The sequence below is a fragment of the Papilio polytes genome, unplaced genomic scaffold (genome assembly GCF_000836215.1).
Source record: "Papilio polytes unplaced genomic scaffold, Ppol_1.0 DF824270.1, whole genome shotgun sequence".
Lineage (NCBI taxonomy): Eukaryota > Metazoa > Arthropoda > Insecta > Lepidoptera > Papilionidae > Papilio > Papilio polytes.
Window position 1 is genome coordinate 1,496,920 of NW_013524934.1, and position 21,251 is coordinate 1,518,170.

Genomic DNA, 21,251 nt, shown 5'->3' on the forward strand with positions numbered 1-21,251 from the left:
TTTAGTGTTTACTTGTAAGGTTTTTACAGTGTTTTCATGAGGTCCACCTGAACTTGTGGGATTTATAGGTGTACAATACAGAATAAAACATTGAATTTTCAATTACATTATATTTTACATAACACTACCATGATTCAAAACTTCCAAATTTATAATTATTATCCTTCTTAAGTTTCTTAGCTGGTTCTTGTGATTTATTTGCTTTGTTTGTTGACAATTCTTCCAAGTTCAAATATTTACCGACACCCTCTCTGAACACTTTCAGTGGTTGTTTGACAGCTTTTTTAGGTTTAACTCCTGGTCCATCTTCTTCCGCTTGTCTCTTTAATTCTGCAGCTCTTTCAGCCACCAACTGATTAACAATAAAAAAGTAACATGTTAGTTTTAAATAGTTACTGTTGCTGTTAAATATTAATTCAATACAGATTTTACTACACTGAATTGGATATAACATAACATAATAGATTTTTACTACTACTAAAAAATTTACTCCTGTACACTACACTTTTAATGTTCTAGCATGTTACTATTTATTTCCATTATTTTAATAATTAAATACTTGCTAGTTTCAAAAATTCTAACTAATATTATAAATATGAAAGTTTAGATGGATGGATGGTTTGTTAGAGTTTGCTGCCTAAACTGCTGTATTATTTGTAAAAAAAATGTTTGCTACAATGAAACATAGTCTGGAAAAATAGGTGGCTTACTTATGTTATTTTTTTTAATTTTTAAAGCTAGTAAGTAGTAAGTACCTGTTCTTCAGCTTCCAAAAATGGGTCAACAAACACTTGTCCGACTTCTATTATAATGTCCTGTATTGGCCTGTCTTTGTTGTCAACTTCAATCTGTTCCATTGCATTAAGTGTGTCCAGACCACCAACAAGTTTGCCAAATATTGTGTGTTTTCCATCTAACTGTTTGCAGGATCTAAATGTTATAAAGCTGAAAGTATTACAGAAAGCATTATAGACCTTAGAAAATTATGCAACTGACAATAATGATAGAGCTTATTTTGTTTTTGTAAGAAAGATAAAAGTAAAGAACCCCCTTGTGTAAACCAAACACCATAATACTTAAACTAAAGTGTAAAGTTGGGGCATTTGTAGCTCTCTGACTTCATTGTCCTATATATTAGACAAAAGTTGAACATACAACTGTGATCCATTAGTGTTCGGCCCTGAGTTGGCCATAGACAAAACTCCACGGCCTGTGTGATGCAAATTAGGTCTAATTTCATCTTCAAATGGTTTCTTCCAAATAGATTCACCACCGAGACCAGTACCAGTTGGATCTCCACCTTGGATCTTTAAAATAAAACTTAAAATCAAGATTTCAAACATTAAATGGCCAAGTTAACACTTAACTAATTCACTCTAACTTACCATAAAATTCCTTATTGATCGATGAAACTTCGTACCATTGTAGTAACCACTGTAGCAGTGTTTTATAAAATTGTCACAAGCTTTAGGAGTTACATCACAATAGAGCTCCAAATTTAATGGTCCCACATTTGTAACCAGTCTAACATATCCTGAATTATAAAAAAAAATCATTAATTTTTAGACATAAATTAGACATAAATTAAAAATACTTTTGCCATTGTCTCCTTAAGCATTGAATTATGACAATAAATGTAACTAGCCTATGTGTTTGAACAGATTATGTTCTACAACTGTGACAAATTTCATTGAGATTTGTTGAGCCACAGATATACATTCTAAAAAACATCCATCCTTTCACATCTTGCCCATATTATATATGCATGTGAAAGTTTAGATGGATGGGTGAATTTTGGTTAGAATTTATAGTCTAAACTGCTGAAAGGATCTTGATAAAATTAAGCACAGTTGTAGAGGATGGTCTGGAAGAATTAGAGGCCATTTGCTTTTGTTTTTTTTTCTTAATTCCATGCGGACCAGCCACGGACGAAAGTTAGAAAGTAAGAAAGAAGTAAAACATGTGGTTTGTGTTTAGATATTGTATCTGGGTACATGAAACATTAATAGGATAGAAAGACTTTCTTATTATAATAAATCAAAATACCTTTCTTCTTCACTCTGTCATATTTAACTTCATCCTCACAAATGATAGCTGCCTCATGTACTGTCTCTGGTACCATAGCAGTGGAAGTAAAACTGGCCGCCACCATACCGGTTGAGAAATGTGCAGCATTGAATTTATCTGCTACCTAAATGTAAGAAAACCATAACAAACATACACCTCTGTTAAATTGATGCTCTATATTTCTCATGAATCTTTGAAAATAGACAGGAAAAAGTAAGAAGAAAGTAAAAAACAAATATCCTTCTTTAAATTTAGATTAGAATGCACAGCCATCAAATGGTATTATTAATAGACTGTGCTCTGTTGATTTGTGTTTTTAATTTCTAACCTCTTTTTTAGTTTCCTTTACTTCAGGTGGTTTATAATCTTTTTCAAGTTGTTGTAAAATGTCTTTTGTTTCAGCGGATACAGTTTTCAATCTTGCATGTGGATCTTTTCTCATTGCAATTTCCTCTGAAATATGAAGATATTTTAATAAGCTTGCCCACAATATTTTTGTATAGTTGTAGTCATTTGTTTATATTAACAAAATAGTAATAAGACTTACCCTCTGTTTCAACTCTTAAATTATTCTTAATATGATGGAAATTTGATATATTAAATTTGGTTAAATTACTGGGATCCTGTATTGTTATGATATCATTTCTGGTGAATGGTGTATCATCAATGAGATCTTTCCAGTTCTTTCCCTTGATGTTAAGTTGTTCAACAGCTTCATGTGAGTAAACATTTCCCGTTGTTCGAATAGCAACAATATGTGAGTTCTTAGTAAACAATTTAAATAGAACGGGACAATGATATTCATCTTCGGCATTTTTAAAAAACTTCAACTTGAGTAATGATTTTACATCAAATTTCTAAAATAAAATAAGTAGCTAATAGATTAAATTCACTTAAATAAAATAAAATAAAAAACCCTGGAATCTTGCCCAATTAGCTAAGGTACAGCCTTAATAAAAGAAGTCAATTGAAAGATGTCTTTTAATTATATGAGTAATAAAAAATATATTACCTTCCCAGTTACTGGGTTAATTTTAAATTTTTTGATAAAAGCTATAATAGCTTCGGATTCAAAAACGTTGCCGTCGCCATCACAAAAAGGATATTCAAATGGTTGCAGACACAAACAACAGTGGTCAAACGGAAGTCGTTTAAAAGTGGTATCTTCTTCAGTAGATGTGCCAGATCTTTTGCCTCCATATAATGTAGTCCATTCCGTGTACGTTAAGTACCTAAAGAAATGTTATTGGTTTAAAAATTTGTATATTCAAGAAAGGATACAGTGATCAAATACAAACATTTTATCTTTTTGATGTTGCCTTTTCCCCATTTTTAACTACGTAACAAACAGTAATATGGAACAAAACGTTATCTTACAAGTGCTGATATAGCGATATATAGTCAATTGGCGATAACTTAAGCGTAAATTGATTACAATTAATTATTTCATCCAAAATTCCTGAAATATTAATCTATTAGAGTTTGAGTCAATTTTTTGACATTGACGTTTCTTTAATGTCATAGCCCACAGCTGTCAAAGATTTCCCTCATAGGTTAAAAAAGGTTATAGGCAGGAAATCTACCATGTTTTCCAACTTAATTAAAATTATTGCTACAATTAAGCATTTATTATTTGGGAAGCAAAATATAAAATAGACCGGAAACAGGAATCATCATCCTATTACTATAAAAAACCCCGAAGGATATGATGACGTAAATCAAGACGCATTGATATTATTTATTGGATTACCTTTTTGCCCCAGAAATATTGATACCGATATAGGTATATTAAATCTTAGGTATTTAAAGATAAGTTGAGGTAACGAAAATTCATATTATAAAAAATTAAGAATAGAAAATTAACTTTTTAAAAAAATATTAAAAAGCACAACAAAAATAATCAAAATAAATTTTGAATTTCGTTGGCAACACACCGGTTTTTTATAAACATGTCGGAAAGTGGTTGCACAGCGTGAATTTGTTTTACCATTATTTCCATTCATCTAATTTATCATAAAACTATCCTTGTTTTATTTTGTATTTAACTGTAAGTACTGATTATTACAAGAAAACGAAGTAAACCCTTTGTTTTTTCCCTTAATTATGTTAAATTTCAGTGGCTGTTGTGTTCGTGAGGTGATGTTCAAAAGGATGAAATTTAATAGAAGTGGATTGAGGCATTGATTATTATCGCGAAATTCAATAAAAGAAAGGTTAAGATTCTTTTAGGTGCAACTTTTATGACTTATTACACTAAGTTTCATTACATATTTTATGTCCATTCATGGAAAAGTAACAAGCTGCCTGTTTTCGTTTTGCAGTGCGGACTTGGCGTAACTTGGTCATGAAGTTTCTAGTAAATGTGGTATAATTTGGATTGCATTACTTTTATATTTGTATATTTAGAGACTTTTATCTATTGGTTCAGGTCCCCAGTGAGGCAAATAGTAAATTATTGGATAACGCCAGCCCACAAGATGGCCGACTGTTATTCGTAAGGTACAAAATAAACTTTTTCTATTATATTTATCACTATAAGCGATATGTTTTTGTATTATTCAATGTCTATACATTTAATAAATTATAGTATTTATTTCATTTATACTTTAAACCGCCGTAAAGAATTTTATGAGAATGTCTTTGTTTCAAAAAAGGTTGTCTAGTTTGCAAATTTGTTGCCTGTTTCTGTTTAATTTTAGCATAAATTGATTACTCAATGCTTTATAATTTATTATAACATAATTAGAAGTGTAAAATTATTTGTATTATCATTTTCATTTAAATTTTTTCATCTTGTATTGCCCTTTTATATACATTTTAATTACACCATCTTTTGCATGGGATTTTTGTAAGCCAGGAAAGTAAAATTAAATGAATATAAAACCTCACTATAACAGTTTTTAGCTTTGTAACTATTTTCATTCTGCTTTGTATGTTTTTTTGGCAAAAACATTTGGTTCTTTTAGATAATGTCTGGTGCATCTGGTTCATCAGGAAGCGGGACAGGACGAGGACGGGGCAGTGCAAACTCCGGAGTATCTGATAACAAACCTGATTCGAAAGAAAACAGACCAAATCCCAAGATGTCAAAAGCTCTAGGCACATCGGCTAAGAGGATCCAGAAGGAATTGGCAGAGATCACACTTGATCCCCCACCAAATTGCAGTGCGGGGCCAAAAGGAGACAATTTATATGAATGGGTGTCAACCATTCTAGGACCACCAGGCTCAGTGTATGAGGGTGGTGTCTTCTTCCTTGATATACATTTTTCACCAGAATACCCATTTAAACCGCCTAAGGTAATATTTTTGTAAAACCATTATTCTTTACTACTAGCTACATAATTATGAGAATACTTATTGTTTTATAGTGAGATACATTGTTAACTTAAGTCACGTAACTTTATGTAGATGAAACTGGTTTATATTAGAAATCGTGATTCAATGAACATTTTACTTTTAATAGTAACACTATGCTTGTAAGAATACTATATTCACAGTTGGCTTTTGCCCATGATTAGTTTTGAGTGGTAAAAAAAAATAAATGCGAAAGTTTAGATAGATGGATGTTTGTTAGAGTTTGTAGCCTTAACGGCTGAATGGATTTAAATGAAATTTGGCTTAGATTTAGAGGATAGTCTGGAAGAATATATGGGCCACTCAGTTTTGTTTTTTTTTTAAATTTTCCCCAAGATTTTTGAGTCATTCTGGAGATATCTATGTACTTCCTTCCATTTAAACTTTCACTTTAATGTTAGTAAGATTTATTGTATATGCTGTTATAATATTGGAAAATTTGCAAACCAAACTTGGAATAATTTAATTTGGCTATCCACATTACCTATATACTGAACACTACTTGAATTTCAGATAAGTTCCTTTCAGAGGCTCTAGCCTACAATAAGTTTGACTAAATACAACTTTAATGACTATTTTATTGATTTAAATGTCTGTTGCAGGTGACATTCCGCACCAGGATATACCACTGTAACATCAACAGCCAGGGTGTGATATGTCTGGACATTCTCAAGGACAACTGGTCTCCCGCACTCACTATATCTAAAGTCTTGCTGTCTATATGCTCACTGCTGACTGACTGCAATCCAGGTACACAAGCTATCATTTACATATTTGATTTAATATTTTTTCATGTATATTTTAATGATTCATTAATAATTTGTATTTTTGTCTGTGTGTAATTAAAAAAGTCTAGTATTAATTGTATGTTATTGACTGATATTATTTTTTTTATTTACTAAATTATAATAATATGTTAAGAAAACATAGCCTATGTTACTCACTGATAACATAGCTTGATTTGTGAAAGGATTTTTTAAAGCGGCCCAGTTTTTAAGTTATTTCAAAAATTACTTACAAAAATACAAATCTTTCCTCTTTAGTATTAATGATGTAGGGGTAACTTTTAAATAAAAAGCTCATTGTTTACTGTTATTTGTAATATTCACAAACACTTCCAAAAAACCCGATGTTGTTCCTTTTTCTTTTGATGTCAATATAAAATTTGGAGTAAACAAATTAAAATGAAAACATATCCAACCTCCTTATCCTACATGAGTATAGTAAAATGTATTCATGTAAATTATTTCTACTTTCACAATGAAAGTCAAACCACTTTGATGAAGCTTGAGAAAGTTTTGATCATTTCTTTGTTATAATAGAGTCTAAAGTTAAGAGAAATTTGAGACCTGTTATAATAACACTTTTCTAAAACAATGAATAATGAATGTTTCTCATTACAACAAAGGAAGTATAGTTTGTATATGCATTAATAAATTATTGCTAGAGTTTTCAGTTAGAAGCTTTTGAATCTTTTTCATTGTTTTTCTTATTGACTTATAAAACATACTGTACATGAGGGCTGCTAGTTGATGATCTCGAGTAGGTTTAGGGGTGGCTATCAATAATATGGTCCTATTTGAAGTGGTTTTATATCTTTTTTACATTTTTGTCTCTAGAAAAGGGAGCAGTTGCCCCCATATTGTTAATTTAATTTTGCTTTCTCTTTTTATTCAACTAACTTTCAAAATAATTTTTTTTTTCAGCGGACCCCCTAGTGGGCAGCATCGCCACACAGTATCTGCAGAACAGAGACGAGCACGACCGCATCGCGCGCCTCTGGACCAAGCGCTACGCGACATGATTGCCCTGTCTCCTCTCCCCTGCCCACACTGTCCCCACCCTGTCCCCACATACGCGTATCCTACCAATCGTTCTGTTCTCAGTCCATCTTAAATGTAAGCTTACTTATTCTGTGTGCACAGTTTGCGACATATTCCCCGTTATACAGTCGACTTCATTACAATTCAATGTAATGTAGGAATAATCCATCAGAAAAAAAATTGTATCTCTTAGTAGAGGTAACTTTTTTCAATGGATAGGTCAAGTTGACTTACAGGGATCTTCCCTCAAATTAAAGTCTATCAGCCTTATAAATAAACGCGGTATGAAGTTAAACTTAGGAATAAACTGAGTATAAACAAATATTAGTACAGATTTAGCTTATACTCAGTTCTTTATACTGCATTTATTTGTAAGGCTGTATGTGTGTGTAAAGGATATGTCAGAAATGAGAGTTCTTATTAGTCCTGATGTACACAAGACAATTTAAATTGATACTAATTTTGTGTTAAAACCAAGGAAGGGAAATGTTATATCTTTAACACTTACAATATTATTCAGTGTGACGGACAACTAATTTGAAACAATATACTGAACTAGTAACTAGTAAATAGTAAAAAACAGATTTTTTGCTACAATAACTCCGTCTAATTAAGTTACAAAATAAATATTGTCTTGTGTACGAAAGGACTAACCTTTTTTTATCAGATGGGGTGAATTGACACCTCAAAGCATAGATCATTCTCCGATGTATGGTCTCTGACGACCCTACTTTTGTAAATGTAATCGAATATGCCGTGAAGTGTGTTGTATATTGGCTTAACTTCATTTAGTTGCGATCATTGTGATGAAACCATTACGAAATGGTACGAACTGTGTAATATTAGGTTTTTTCTTAGTTAATAAATTGGATGACTCTATGTTTAGTCCTGTATTATATTGCAGTGGTAATTTTACTAATGTATGTATTAGTAACCAGTGAATTGAGTCAAATTTCCCAACTGCGTTGATCTCAGACACTTTGAACTGGTACTGCTTAAGTATTTGTCAAATTAATGTCTACTTTAGAGCTCTGAGTATAAAAATGGTATTGTTTCTGTGTATTTCCATTTTGTGGGAAAGTATGTTTGGTGATTTTTATACTGTGCTTAATTTTGTTTCCGTATGCCATCAAATTCCTTGCTTTGTAATGTCCTCGAAATATTGTAATTGTCTTTTTGATGTATATAGTAATTATAATTTCAATTATACAATTTAATTTTTTTGTAGTAATTTTTTTTTTCATTATTGTATCTTTAATGTATATGGTTGTTGAAGAACCTCGCAAAATGATTTTGGTTTCCTAATTAGTGGTTGGAATTAAATTAAAAGAGATCCTTTTTTGTCATTTATTTTGTTCGAACAGATTATCGTCTAGTCCAAGGTTAACAGACAATCGTAAATTATAATTTCTTATAATTTGAATTTACTATTTAGTAATAATAACTAAGGTGTCAAGCCAGAAAATTTGAAGACATTTTGGTGATTCCAAGAACTATCAGTTTTTTTAAATAAAATGACCATTAAAATATCTTTCTTGTATTAATTTACTTAACCTTTGAAGTCCATCACAGAAAAGTCAATATTCTTATAAATAAGACATTCGTTAAACTATAATTCATTGTTTTTGATTCATGTTACATTTATAATGGATAGCTTCCTTGTGACTTTATTAACCAAACTATTGAATTAAAAAGTTAAGAGCTTATTTTGTGGTTAATTTTGTTCTGAAAACATATCAAATATGGACGCAAGAAGTGACTTTACGCTATTTTTCGTGCCAAATAGGCAGACTCCATAACTTTTTTGTCGACTAAAATGTTCCGTTTAGTTTAGCAAGTTAGATGTAAGTTATGTAGGTAATGTATACTGTATATCTTAGTGTTTACATTGAAACTAAACGATTACAATAAAATTAAGAAGCCGCCGGTTGCAAAAGAACACATAAATGCCAATAAATGTTCTAAGAAAAAAATATGTTTATTATTTGTTTTGAAAAGTTAATATGCTTGATCCCTTAGTATGGGCGTAGCCAGCCCTGGGCTGGTAGGGCAGAAGTAAAAAATTAAAAGTTACTAACAAATACCTGCAGTCTTAATACTCTTTTTTATATAAAAAGGTCTGTATCTATTATTTTAGTTAAACCTAAATAATTTAGGTTTACTTAGGTCACCTTATTACACGCCCCATCATACGCTACTGGCTACGCCAATACCTTAGTAAATGGGCTAGTAATTTTATATTCGCGTTTCGTTTCAGTGTAAACGCACCTTAATATTTTAGATTTGCTGTGTAATTTTGGTACGTTCGTGTATTGACAAAACAGTGAGGTTGCGATACGATATTGGGTGATTTTTTTAGTGAAAAAACTGGTGCTGTGAGCCTTGGCTACGGTAGACAAAGATGAACCGTTTTTGTATTTTCAATTTAATTTTATAGCATTGCAAAAGCTCTATTATAATGACTGATGTTCCTTAAGATTGAGTCTTGAGCCCTTACCATTTTTTGTTAAAATTTTTGTATAGTAAATAAAATTTTGTGTAACTGATACTAATTGCTGTTTTAATCAACCTTGGGAATAAAAGCCTAGATTACTAGGCTTTTATTCCCATAATTATATGGGTATTGTTTTCGTCCAAAGTCGAGGGTTCGAATCCAGCCATTCGACTATACAAAACTAGTTTTTGGAATGATATAAGTAAATTTTAGAAAAAAAAAAAAACAATTAGATCATATATTTTATTTTAAATAGGCATATACATTGAAAAACTTTAAAAATGCTACACATCAAATTAGTTAAGATACAAATATTGTTTTTATAGAAAAACAATCTATACCGAACGTTTTGAAATCTAAGATTTTACAAAAAATGTGCACCACACTACAACTATATGAAGAATACATTTGTCACCTATATTAGAAAATATTAAAGAATTAAAAATAATATTAATAAAATTTGGCAATTTTAAACCATTTCTATACCAAAATCAGTCTTCTACACTGAATGAACTTTGTATATGAAAATCTATAAGATAATGAAATTGCAGAATTAAATGAAGATACAAATTCTCCTGAATTTTACTTTCAAAATCAATTATTTGTAACTGTAAACATAAATCTATTTATTTTAAGTATACATACTGTGTTCATGGAATAATGAAAATCTAACTAATAGAGAAACTAACAGCGTTCTTATAAAACTGTATTTAAAATATAAAATGTGAAAACAAACATAACTTACAATATATACGGACAAACTTATAATTAAATCACAATAATTAAAATTGAAAAATGGACACTAACAGCATGAGATTAAAGTTGACAATTGTATGAATTTCAATTGTAACACTTGTATTGCTATCTCTGTCACTGAAAGAGACAGCAATAGTTTATGTGTCAGGGTTGCTTACACAGTCTCGTATTCACTGCGGATGGAGCGCGCCAAGCAGCACGCAAATATCACTCCCACGAGCTGAAAAAACAAATTTACAAGATACACTAAAAGTAACGAAACAATTCCTTGAATATGTAAAACTCTCTTATTATGTTATGTATACATTGTACAATTATTGATGTCGGTTGTGTACCTCCTTTTGGGAAGTCGGTCAAAAATACTGTTAGAAAGGGAATAGGGGTAGTCTGATGAGAGGTTTTGCAAGGAGTCGCTCAGACATAGTATTTTTCTAGACGTCACCATGGTACGTGTTTTTCTGTGTGCTACCTTGTGTTGTTGAATTTGTGTTTAGTTGAAAGTTATTTAAAAGTTTAAGGCCTTACGAAGCGAAAAATCGTCTCAATATTCAGCCGTTGGGGACAGGCCTTGCACTGAGTTTTGTTACTACAGGGGTAAAGACGAGAAAAGATTCTTTTTTAAGAAACGTGAATTTATTCGCAGAAAAATTTAACTCAATATGTTTAAAAAATTTAAATATTTTTTAGACTATGTTTTTTTAGAAATTTTTACTATTATGTTCGTATGTTGAGTTGTTCAGTAATAAATGGGACTTGGCAAGTGAGCAATAGAGTCAAGTGCGAGGCGATGACCCACTTCCTTGCATAATAGACAAGTGCACTTTAGGGTTGTCGATGTAATTTTTGTTATATCGTAGTCACGGGTTATTGTGAGCGTGTATTGACCTAGTTTAACATCAATCTTAATTATTAATGTATCAAAATACTAATTAAATTAAAATTTCGAATAGGCCGGCTCACTCAGTGCAATACCACGACCACGCACAAGACAGGCGTGATTTGGGAGCAAATCCTCGTTTTGTCTGATGAGTGTGATGCGGGAGGCCTAATTTTAGTCACTTTCCTTTCCCACCATTTTCTTATACAGCAAGGATGGGAAGGGAAAGTGGATTTAACGGTGGATAAGACGCAGATGAAGGGGAAATATCCTCTTTATGTGCATGTCCTTTTCCATTGATTAAGGGTAGGCAACGCATCTGCAATTGCGGATGTATATGGGCAGCGATCGCTTCGCTTTCTCGGCGAATTCAGGTGGCCGCACGCTCGTTTGCCATCTTATGATATAAAAAAAAGATATAGGACAGTCTGTTAGAACACAGGCTACTTAGTAAGTATTTTTAAGTCCTCGCAGACGGATTCGCATGCAAAAGCTAGCATGTATAACAAAGATACTGCTTTGTGCGATTGTTTAGCTATCATTGTGTACAATGGGGTAATATCCAAAGAGATAGGAATAGTACTGACCTAGTATGCGTTTTAATCATTCTAAAAGGTTTGAACAGTGAACTATGTCGATAAAATTTTTCCTTTACATTCAAAATCTGCTTTTCATAGCTTTTTGCTTTATTCCAATTCAAAATCGGACGTTATTATCGAGTTTTATATCAAAAGTTTATAGAGTTTATAGAGTTTATAGAGTTTTTTAGTCAATAGTAAATAGCCTATGTGTTCGTCCAGACTATCTTCTACATTTATGCCAAATTTTATCGATACCCGTTTAGCAGTTTAGGCTACAAATTTCAACATCCATCTAATCTTTCGCATTTATTACATTAGTAAGATTATAAATTCGATGCCATGTCAGTTGTATACAAGTTAGGATCTGTCCCACCAAATTTTCTGATAACAATCCAACGTGTAAAATATGTAATGAAAATATCGTATTTTGTTAGTTTATTTAACAGTAACGTCATATTAAGCCGAGCCTCTATCAGGCAGTGGCGGGAGAGGTTGATGCGGTGTTTGTGTAGACTGACCTGCACCAAGGCGATGCCGAGGCCGACGCCGCCGAGCAGCAGGGCGATGTCGTTGAAGAGCGGCACCAGCTTGACGACGCAGCCGAGGGAGTGGAAGCCGGGGGAGTCGGGCGCGCAGGCGGCGGCCGCGCCCTCCTTGATCTCGCGGCCCGCGCAGCACGTGTCGGGGATCGCCATCGAGTTGTTGGCCCAGTCTCCCGGCCCGTAGATACCGCAGCATTGCAACTGAACAATCACAATAGAACAAATAAAGAATATTATCTATACTATTATAATAAAGCGTAAACGCACTTCTTTGTTGCCTAAGATGTCAGTCCTAAAAAGTCCTACACTTACGTCACGTTCTAGGCTATATATTTTCACGCTATTAAACTCAGGGTGTAAATAAATTGGATAAAAACTCGAATGTGGGAAAGAGACCATAAGCTGCTGCCAACATTAAGAAAGTTTGTCATGTTACGTAATGACGACGACAAATGTAAACAATAAAATAAAATTTTTGAAATCCCGTGCGGATGAAGCCACACACGAACACCTAGTTGTACATAAAAATAGTATAGTACAGCACTTAAGGTGGCCTTTCGATTATTGTTCATTTAATAGATTTGGTATCTTCTAAACGGCGCGGCGCCATTCTAATTTAAAAATAACATTTATATATCGAGCGCGAGCTTGTCCTGAACACAATAAATGCCAACGAAAACGAAAACAATCAATCTTCTACAAACGATCAGGGATTTTTAATACTAATTTCGTATATGATTTATATTTAAAACAAAATAGAATCATCATCATCTCCCCTGCCTTAAAAAACAAAATAGAACAGAAATAGAAATAATTTTATTGAAAAACAAGAGATTAACAATTACAATAACAGTTATACCGACTAAAAGATAATTACAAATCATGGTTAACATACATACAATCTAGTGATGCCTACACTAGGCAATGCCTGTAAATGTAATGGATAAATTCAAGTGTAATTTTTGATAAATAAAATTTAACTAAATTATAAAAAGTTGTATATTTTAGGCGAAAGTGCATTTTCTCATTTGTCTTATTTACAGATTTTTCATACTCAACTCCTATCCTTAAATGTCTTATAGGAATTATGAGTCCGTTTTTATTTTTTAACTATTTTTTTATTGGGTATACCCAAGACTACGCTGTTCAGATATATTACCACGAACCAAGTGAACAATTACAAGAATAATCAACTTACGTCAGTCTGCAGGATATCGAAGGTGCTCTGGACCTCCTTGTTAGTCGGATATTCCTTGATTGTGGTGTTGAGATGGCGTACGATTGAGTCTTTTATATCGTCGTGCTTTACGTAACCAGCAATACCAACCGCCAGCTCCGCTATGAAGATGACCAGCAGGAATATAGCGAACTGTGGAGGAAAAGGTAACAAACATTAATTCTTGTTAACTTAATCTGTGAATGTCTGGATGTTATCACGTAGCTCCAAAGAGGTTGGACAGAACTGGATGAAGTTTTAAATAAATAAATAAAAATAGTTCATTATATCTCGCGGCCGAAGTCAGGAACAAATCTAAGATTATTCCCAACCGTCACCCCGCTCTGTCTCCACGTAAGCATAAAGTTTCATCCGTTCCTTCTTTTAGTCCCACTATCACCAATAAGGTGACAGATGGAACTGTTATGAAACAAAATAAGTTCCAACCGTTCCCTGGTCGCCAGAGTTGGGACGGAGGGAACTTTTTATTTAGAGGGTGGTGACGGTTTGGAATAATCCCATATCTTGTGGTTTCATAATTATAGCGTTGTTCTTTTAGACATTAATTAGCTAATAAAACAATAATTTCCCTATTGACCTTTATTAAGATAAATATATCTCTCAGCGAAGAATCATAGTAGAACTAGTTCTTAATGTTGCACAAATGTCGAGATCAAAAATAAATGTGCGCGTGTGACAAAATTCTTTTATGTTTTCGTTGTTTGTTTGATTAATAAGTTTTAATATAGGTCAATACGAATAATGTTTGGATATTATTACCTTATTTATCGCTATCGAGCATTTTGTATATGAAATTTGACCGTAGCTTGATCGGTTAAAATTTGAAGCCTTATAACCTAAACGGGAAGCCCCAAAATTACTTGGGGCGCCGTGAGTTTTAAAAATGGAGGACAGTGTCTGATCTCATTTGAGTTTATATTGACTTCCATGTAATTTAAGTAACTAATAACAGTGCCAGAGAGTGTACAGTTATGACGTATTTATCGGGGACTCCCCGGCGATCTGAGTTTAACATAAAGGCTGTAAATGATCTGTCTGATGACGTCATAGTCGCCTTCAAAACAATTGACAGTGCTTTAAGTTATTATTTATATGAAGGCAAATAAAGAACGATAAGACAACCATATTAAATAAGTATCCTTAGGTTAGGTATTACGTGGTGTAATATAAACAGAGTTATCACGGTTTTTCAAAGAGTTTATCGATATTCCGACGGTTAGGGACACAGTTCGTTTAAAGTGAACGTATGTTGCATGTGCGGACGGCCTTGCATTCATTCGGGCCTTTACTTTACAAAATTATTAAAATAAACCTGTTTTTTTTTTTAAACTTAACTTTTGTTATATCCATCATTACATGTCATTTGACTACTTCTATGTTAAATTCGAAACTTCCAACTACACTTAGGGAAACTCTTAGCGTAGATTTTAGACAAATACGTTATGCTGAACAACTAAATAGTAATAAAGTTTGTTCCATTTAATGTAAAAATAATGTAAGCATTGTATTGAAACATGACTAATTTAATTTGAAGCCGATTTGGCCTTTGAAAGAGTCACCTTGGATCAGCCTGGCTAGTTATTCTAGTTAGGCGTTATATTAAGATTCAAATGTACAAAAACATTGTCATTTAAATATCTGAAGAGACAAATAACCAAAAAAAATATCAAAGCTACAATTCGAAAATATTTGCGACTGGTAGTCTTTTAGGATCTGACACAATTAGAAACATCCTGTACGTGGTTATCGATCGATAAGCTCTTGGGTTAGACGGCGCCAGCAAGTCGCCCGGATGACAGGGTAGGGGAGACGGGGTGTGGGCGTATCCGACACGATATAACCCCACAACACATACACGTTTAGCTACGTCTGGGATATTGTATTTGAAAGCCAACGTTTATTACTGAAAGTAACTAGTTTGCTGAATTCTCGTACAAACTCATTAATGGACACCCTTAGTGACGATTAAGCCACTAAGTAACAGTTAATATATGATTATGTTAATGCTTTGTTATTATAATGGTTGAAAAGAGTTTTATAGCTTTTAAACTGTTTAGAGCGTGAAACTAAACTATGGCACAACTGTTTAGTCTCGCCTTGATTCTTATGACCATAAGCTCGTAGTTAGTTGTGTAACTAAACAGTTGAATTGGCTGCGAAACAATCGATAATAGCACAAGAGTTGTGCGATAGTTTAGTCAAAGGTGGCCTGCTAATGCATAGATTTTTGGAAAATCAAACAATCATTTTGGGAACATTATATCGTTCTAAATTCATTATTATACTGGGCTACTGACATTATTTAAACGGCCAGCAAGCTCGCCAACGCAACGTATTACGAAGTGGTCACGTGAGCGATGATATTTCTGCGCTCTGAATCACAACATGCCCGATAATGCCACACAATAACAATGTGAATATTGTTTTACTTACCGGACGTATACGTCACAATGGAAAAGTATTATAGAAATTGTGATATATAATAGATATTGTTTAAGTATCCACCTGTATAAAAAGTATAGTCGAGACATTTTTGACCGACTTCCAAAAGAAGGAGGTACTCAATTCGTCTGTATGTTTTTTATGTGTGTTACGGTATAACTCCGCCGTTAGTGAACCGATTTTGATAATTCTTTTTTTTATCCGACAGGTATTGCTTGCAGGTGGATCCCATTTCTGTTTAATTTTTGGAGTCAAAGTCTACGACGTAGTTAAATAGTTTTACACTAAGCAGGTACAGGGCAATATTGCTGTAAATAGTGCAAGTGCAGTGAACATCGTGAAATTCTGCACCTGTACCACACCATCAGCATTATTATTCTCTTTCAAAAACTAACTAGAGTACTGTAGTGACTAGAAATGAAGCAATAAGCCTGCAATTTTTAAAACGAAAATAATACTTTACACATGTTTCAAATGGATAAAAATATTACGTAAATTTATTCTTGTTTAAGTTATTTTATCTATTCTGTAGGTTCATTTATGCATATGGTTATGTTTACGTGGGTTTTTGTGTAGAGTTGCCTTATTATCCTTGATTATTTATATGCCGTGATTGAGATACAAAGAAATTGTTATGAATGTTTAGATAACATTAATAACTATCTTACGCCACTTGTCCGTTATATTTTAATGAATTCTTATTATAAATGGCAATTACAAGATTCGCATGAATATCGTATTGCTTGTTCACCATAAAAAATAAGGTTGAATGCTCGTGTAATGCTGCGGTTGTTATTGTGTCAATCGGATGTGCTGGCAACCTGCATTCCCTCGTTGTTTTTACAATTAAAATGCCACTTGTACACAAAGTTTGGCAACAATAACGGTTCGAATTAAAATCAGAAGGGAATTATGCGAGACAGATTTTTATATCTATTTAAAATCTATTTTCATACTCATATATTTTTATAAAGTAACTAGTTGTTGCTTGCGACTACGTCCACGTAAAATAAAAAAATATAGTCTATGCAACTTGGTGATAACGGAGCTTTTTAATAATGAACGAATTTTTCAAAAATTTCAATACATACATAAATACAAATCTTTCCTCTTTATAATTTTATTCATACCTGTGACATAAAATAGTGTCATTCGCTGATGCCGTAGTTTTTTAATGGCGAAAGAATTTTTGAAATCGGCTGGGTATTTATTTCAATACATACAAAAATACAAATCTTTCCCCTTTATATTATATTACTATAGATTATGCAATAAAATATTATAAAACCAAATCTTTATCTGTAACATATAGGAATTTTAATGTGAACATATGACCTTCATGAAACCGTGAGATATTATGGACCACTAATAATTACCATAAAAACCGATGTTTCTAACATAAATATAGACATTCATTAAAACCTGATATACTTAACTATATTACTATAGATAATGATAAATCTAATAACGTTAGTACTTGTTACTGATAATGTTTGTTATGCACTCGAGTTATTCATAGAAATAAGAAATAATACGTCTATATGACATGCAAACAATATGCAAGAATCACTGTATACAATAGTTTTGACTAAGACAACTGTTGTGCGATTGTCGATTGTTTCGCTGCTCATTCAACTGTTTAGTCGCACAACTAAGATACAAGTAGTGTGCGCACTTCCATAAGAATCAAAGCGAGACTTGTCCGATAGTCTAAAGGTGTGCGCACTCTCTAAGAATGCGCGTATCAATGACATCGATCTAAAAAAATCTAGAAATACCCTTTTGTAATAGTTTTTGAGAGATATAATATCAGAATATGTTTGAAATTGTGTGTGGATCGTGACTAATGCTAGGTGAAGTCACTAGGATTATCCTATCATGTATAACCTATTTGCAACGGAAAGGAAGGCTTTTGTTAGTGTTATCTATAGACACAGCTACAGACAAAGTTAGAAGATGTAAAGTCAGAATTTCAGTCACAAAACTGGTAAATTACTAGCTTTCGCCCGCAAGTCCGTCCGCGTGGAAATTAAAGAATCAAAATTGAGTAGCCTGTGTGTTCTTCCATCGTCTACGTCAAATTTCATGGAGCTCCGTTCAGTCGTTTAGGGTACAAACTCAAACATCCATCCATCTAAACTTTCGCATTTATTTTAGTAAGATAAGTGTACCTGTTGCTCTAGATAAAACCAGATAATATCGGATACCAAATTGACTAAGTGGACATCTCGACAGCGGCCTAACGATCTCAATTAAGACCTAGGGTTGTCAATATTAAGGCTTAGATATCCGTCTTGTTTTTTTATATGATTAAATACTGTCATTTTGATTAAATTTTTGCTATAACTTGACGAACGGAATTGGAATTATTACGTATTTTCTACCAGATTGTCTCAGAATGGCATTTATGTATGTAGAATTGTCTAAATGATAGAACCTGTTTTGGAGAGTGACCTGTTCACTGTTACTTGAGTTATAAGGAAAAAGTTTTTTTTTTTTATTTAACGGATAGTTATACGTAGTTTTAAAAAGTGGTCGTTAACTTAATGACGGGAAAAGGATGATTTCCTATTAGTCACTCTTACAAATATTTGATAGAATGTACAAAAGGGCTCATTAACTGCTTACGAGGAAGTGTCTGATTAGCGGACAGAGACGGCTCGTGCCAGAGGTCACGGCTTCTCGGGACAATTGCAGTCTGACCGACATTTAGTTAAGGTATATCGTAAGAAGCGAACAGACGGCTAAAATTGGATGTTTGAAGAATTAATTTTAATTAAAATTTTCCCTTGATTCATTTGTTTTAAGCCAAGTAGAATTAGATCTCTAGCATATATTCAAATCTTTGTAATTGTCACTATATGTCAGTACTGAGGGTCTCATAGCCTACACAAGTTAGGGGTGACTAGGGCAAAGAATGCTGGCCCTTTGGCTCTATGGTATATTTTAAAATTTCAGTTGTAGATCTACAATTATTGTTTTGTATTTCCATTAGAAACTTGATATTATGTTATAGTAAGTTTTTTTACTTGTGAACGTTTAAAATACACTAAAATCTGTTAAACATTATGTATGTTTTCCTACAATTATCAGCACACTGACATTTTGATCTCAACATAAAGGACAATAAACTATGCAGCTACGTTATATTGCAAAAACATGATAACGTAAATACAAGAATTACTTATTATGTTGAGATTGTTATATTACTTGTTGCAAAAATGTATTATATGTTGAAAAAAATTAAACTGGTTGTTTATTTCACTTAATAACTTACTTAATAACATATAAGCACATGTTCAGGTAAGTTATGTGACAAGGTCATAGCATAATCAAATGCATCAGATATTCATAATTATTAACATATGAGATAAATTAAATAAACCCGATTTTTTGAATGATGAAAACTTTCATGAGGCGTTTATAATATTAATTACTAGTTATTGCTCGCGATATTGTCCACGTAATAAAATAGCCTATGTTACTCAGCTAAAATGTAGCTTTCTAATGGTAAAAGAATTTTTAAAGTAGGCCCAGTAGTGTTTGAGTTATTTCAATTACAAAAAATCTTTTTATTGCCATCCAAAAAAATATACAGTGTTACACAAAAGAAGAAAGATTTATAAAAATTAATAACAGACGGACATGAGAGGAGTTGGCAAAATTTATTTAAAAAGTATTTCAAAATACTAGTAATTATTGCTAGTAATAATTAACTGATGAAGTTATCTTTACTTACCGTTACTATCATGCAATGGTTCTCCTTCACAGCACCGCAGCAACCAAAGAATGCAACTATGAACACAATCACTCCAACGATAATGAGGACTACAGGTCCAGTAGTGTAGAAGCCTTCATCGGTAAGGTTGATATAAGGATGGGAGTTCGCTTCAACCCAAATACCAACAATCAGGATGATCAGGCCGGTTAACTAAAAAAAAAAGGTATATGAGTAAAATGCTATGATCACACTGGTTTGTGTAAATTCTATTATAATGTAATAGTATACAAACAAAATGGCGGAAATAATGCTATGAATATAATATGAAGCATATGAAATGTGATAAATTTTAATAATAAAATTATCTCTATCAGAAATTAAGCTGGAAAAGAATCTTCCTTCTAAGAAGATTAAATAAAAATCAATATTAATTAGACTTAGCTACTAAACTATGTATCTTAAAATATTAAAATACATTTACATCAATTTTAGGTATTTAATCAGGTATAAGTGATTATTAATATATGCCAGTGACTTTAGTTCTTTTCTAATTTTTTAAAACAACTTTGTCCTTCCTCGTAGTTAAAAAAAAAAGTTGATATTGTGCAATCGTCAGCACTCTGAGTCATAAATACTCAGTAGGAAATAAACCTGATTTCAATCACGGGTAATTATTTAATTATTATATCCATAGTTATAGTCATTTAAAATGTTTCAAATGTACGAGATATTTGGATCTCTTTTGTCTGCAAGGTAAACAACATTCGAGAAAAAAAATGCTTACCGCAAACAAAAGATTGAAGCAAAAGAGTAGGTACTTCACACACGACATTCCCACCCCGATAGCCATCTTAGTAGTATTTTATTTTTCTAGAATTTCAACTTTAATCTGAAAGAAAATAAAAAAAAATAGTTCCTTTCCCACTCTGCGCCGAAAGTAAAACATTGATTTGCGTTGTTGACACAAGTGAAGAGGGTTTAACACGCCCTGCAAGATATCTTTTTTTACCCAACTTCTAATCATTATTTTTTTTTTATTTTAGGAATAAATGGACATCTTAAAGTTGTATTTATAATTCTGTGAGTATAATAATAACTTACCAATTTATGCGCAATATGTTCAACAAAAACAACGGGATAGCGACAAGCGTCGACTTATCGAACCAAAACACCGAATGGCTGTGTTGCTAGTCGCTCTTGGAAATCTTACTACTCAATCGAATGCTACCATGCTACTAAAGCTACCAAAAGGTGATACCATTCTTAAAACAAAAAAATATTAACGTCCTTTATTTTGATTTTAGAAACAAGTTGTAACAGTTATAAAGTTGCTAAAATTCAGGCATAGGTATTCA

General features: G+C 32.5%; 3 protein-coding genes across 6 annotated transcripts; 1 reads left to right on the plus strand and 2 right to left on the minus strand.

The window, feature by feature from the left end:
* Positions 1-90: 90 nt before the first annotated feature.
* On the minus strand, positions 91-3,564 carry LOC106103860 (peptidyl-prolyl cis-trans isomerase-like 2). The gene is made up of 9 exons (XM_013283775.1): positions 3,366-3,564; positions 3,080-3,299; positions 2,615-2,924; positions 2,396-2,520; positions 2,047-2,191; positions 1,386-1,534; positions 1,156-1,307; positions 756-945; positions 91-352 (listed from the first exon to the last, which is right to left on the minus strand). Exons 1-9 carry the CDS (start codon positions 3,395-3,397, stop codon positions 125-127), a joined length of 1,551 nt encoding a protein of 516 aa, XP_013139229.1. The 5' UTR covers positions 3,398-3,564; the 3' UTR covers positions 91-124.
* A 432-nt stretch (positions 3,565-3,996) lies between these two features.
* On the plus strand, positions 3,997-8,777 carry LOC106105036 (ubiquitin-conjugating enzyme E2-24 kDa). Of its 4 annotated transcripts, none has more exons than XM_013285258.1 (6): positions 3,997-4,114; positions 4,185-4,280; positions 4,496-4,566; positions 5,034-5,366; positions 6,026-6,173; positions 7,130-8,777. In XM_013285258.1, exons 4-6 carry the CDS (start codon positions 5,037-5,039, stop codon positions 7,225-7,227), a joined length of 576 nt encoding a protein of 191 aa, XP_013140712.1. In that variant the 5' UTR covers positions 3,997-4,114; positions 4,185-4,280; positions 4,496-4,566; positions 5,034-5,036; the 3' UTR covers positions 7,228-8,777. The 4 variants fall into 4 exon arrangements, with proteins under 4 accessions (XP_013140712.1, XP_013140727.1, XP_013140720.1 ...); XM_013285273.1 differs by having other exon boundaries at positions 5,062-5,366; XM_013285266.1 differs by lacking the exon at positions 4,185-4,280.
* Positions 8,778-9,968: 1,191 nt separating this feature from the next.
* LOC106105238 (CD63 antigen-like) lies at positions 9,969-21,108 on the minus strand. Its single transcript, XM_013285521.1, has 6 exons — positions 20,998-21,108; positions 20,681-20,785; positions 19,915-20,106; positions 13,695-13,865; positions 12,473-12,697; positions 9,969-10,716 (listed from the first exon to the last, which is right to left on the minus strand). Exons 2-6 carry the CDS (start codon positions 20,744-20,746, stop codon positions 10,651-10,653), a joined length of 720 nt encoding a protein of 239 aa, XP_013140975.1. The 5' UTR covers positions 20,747-20,785; positions 20,998-21,108; the 3' UTR covers positions 9,969-10,650.
* Between the last annotated feature and the right edge of the window lie 143 nt (positions 21,109-21,251).

Excerpts from the sequence above, each read along its gene's own strand:
- LOC106105036 (XM_013285258.1), top strand. The coding sequence starts at position 5,037 with ATGTCTGGTGCATCTGGTTCATCAGGAAGCGGGACAGGACGAGGACGG. Across the intron at positions 5,367-6,025 it reads ACCCATTTAAACCGCCTAAG|GTGACATTCCGCACCAGGAT; the intron begins GTAATATTTTTG and ends TGTCTGTTGCAG. Across the intron at positions 6,174-7,129 it reads GCTGACTGACTGCAATCCAG|CGGACCCCCTAGTGGGCAGC; the intron begins GTACACAAGCTA and ends TTTTTTTTTCAG.
- LOC106103860 (XM_013283775.1), bottom strand. The coding sequence starts at position 3,397 with ATGGGGAAAAGGCAACATCAAAAAGATAAAAT. Across the intron at positions 2,521-2,614 it reads TTTAAGAGTTGAAACAGAGG|AGGAAATTGCAATGAGAAAA; the intron begins GTAAGTCTTATT and ends TTCATATTTCAG. Across the intron at positions 2,192-2,395 it reads TAAAGGAAACTAAAAAAGAG|GTAGCAGATAAATTCAATGC; the intron begins GTTAGAAATTAA and ends TCTTACATTTAG.
- LOC106105238 (XM_013285521.1), bottom strand. The coding sequence starts at position 20,746 with ATGGCTATCGGGGTGGGAATGTCGTGTGTGAAGTACCTACTCTTTTGC. Across the intron at positions 13,866-19,914 it reads ACCATTGCATGATAGTAACG|TTCGCTATATTCCTGCTGGT; the intron begins GTAAGTAAAGAT and ends TTTCCTCCACAG. Across the intron at positions 12,698-13,694 it reads TCGATATCCTGCAGACTGAC|TTGCAATGCTGCGGTATCTA; the intron begins GTAAGTTGATTA and ends GTGATTGTTCAG.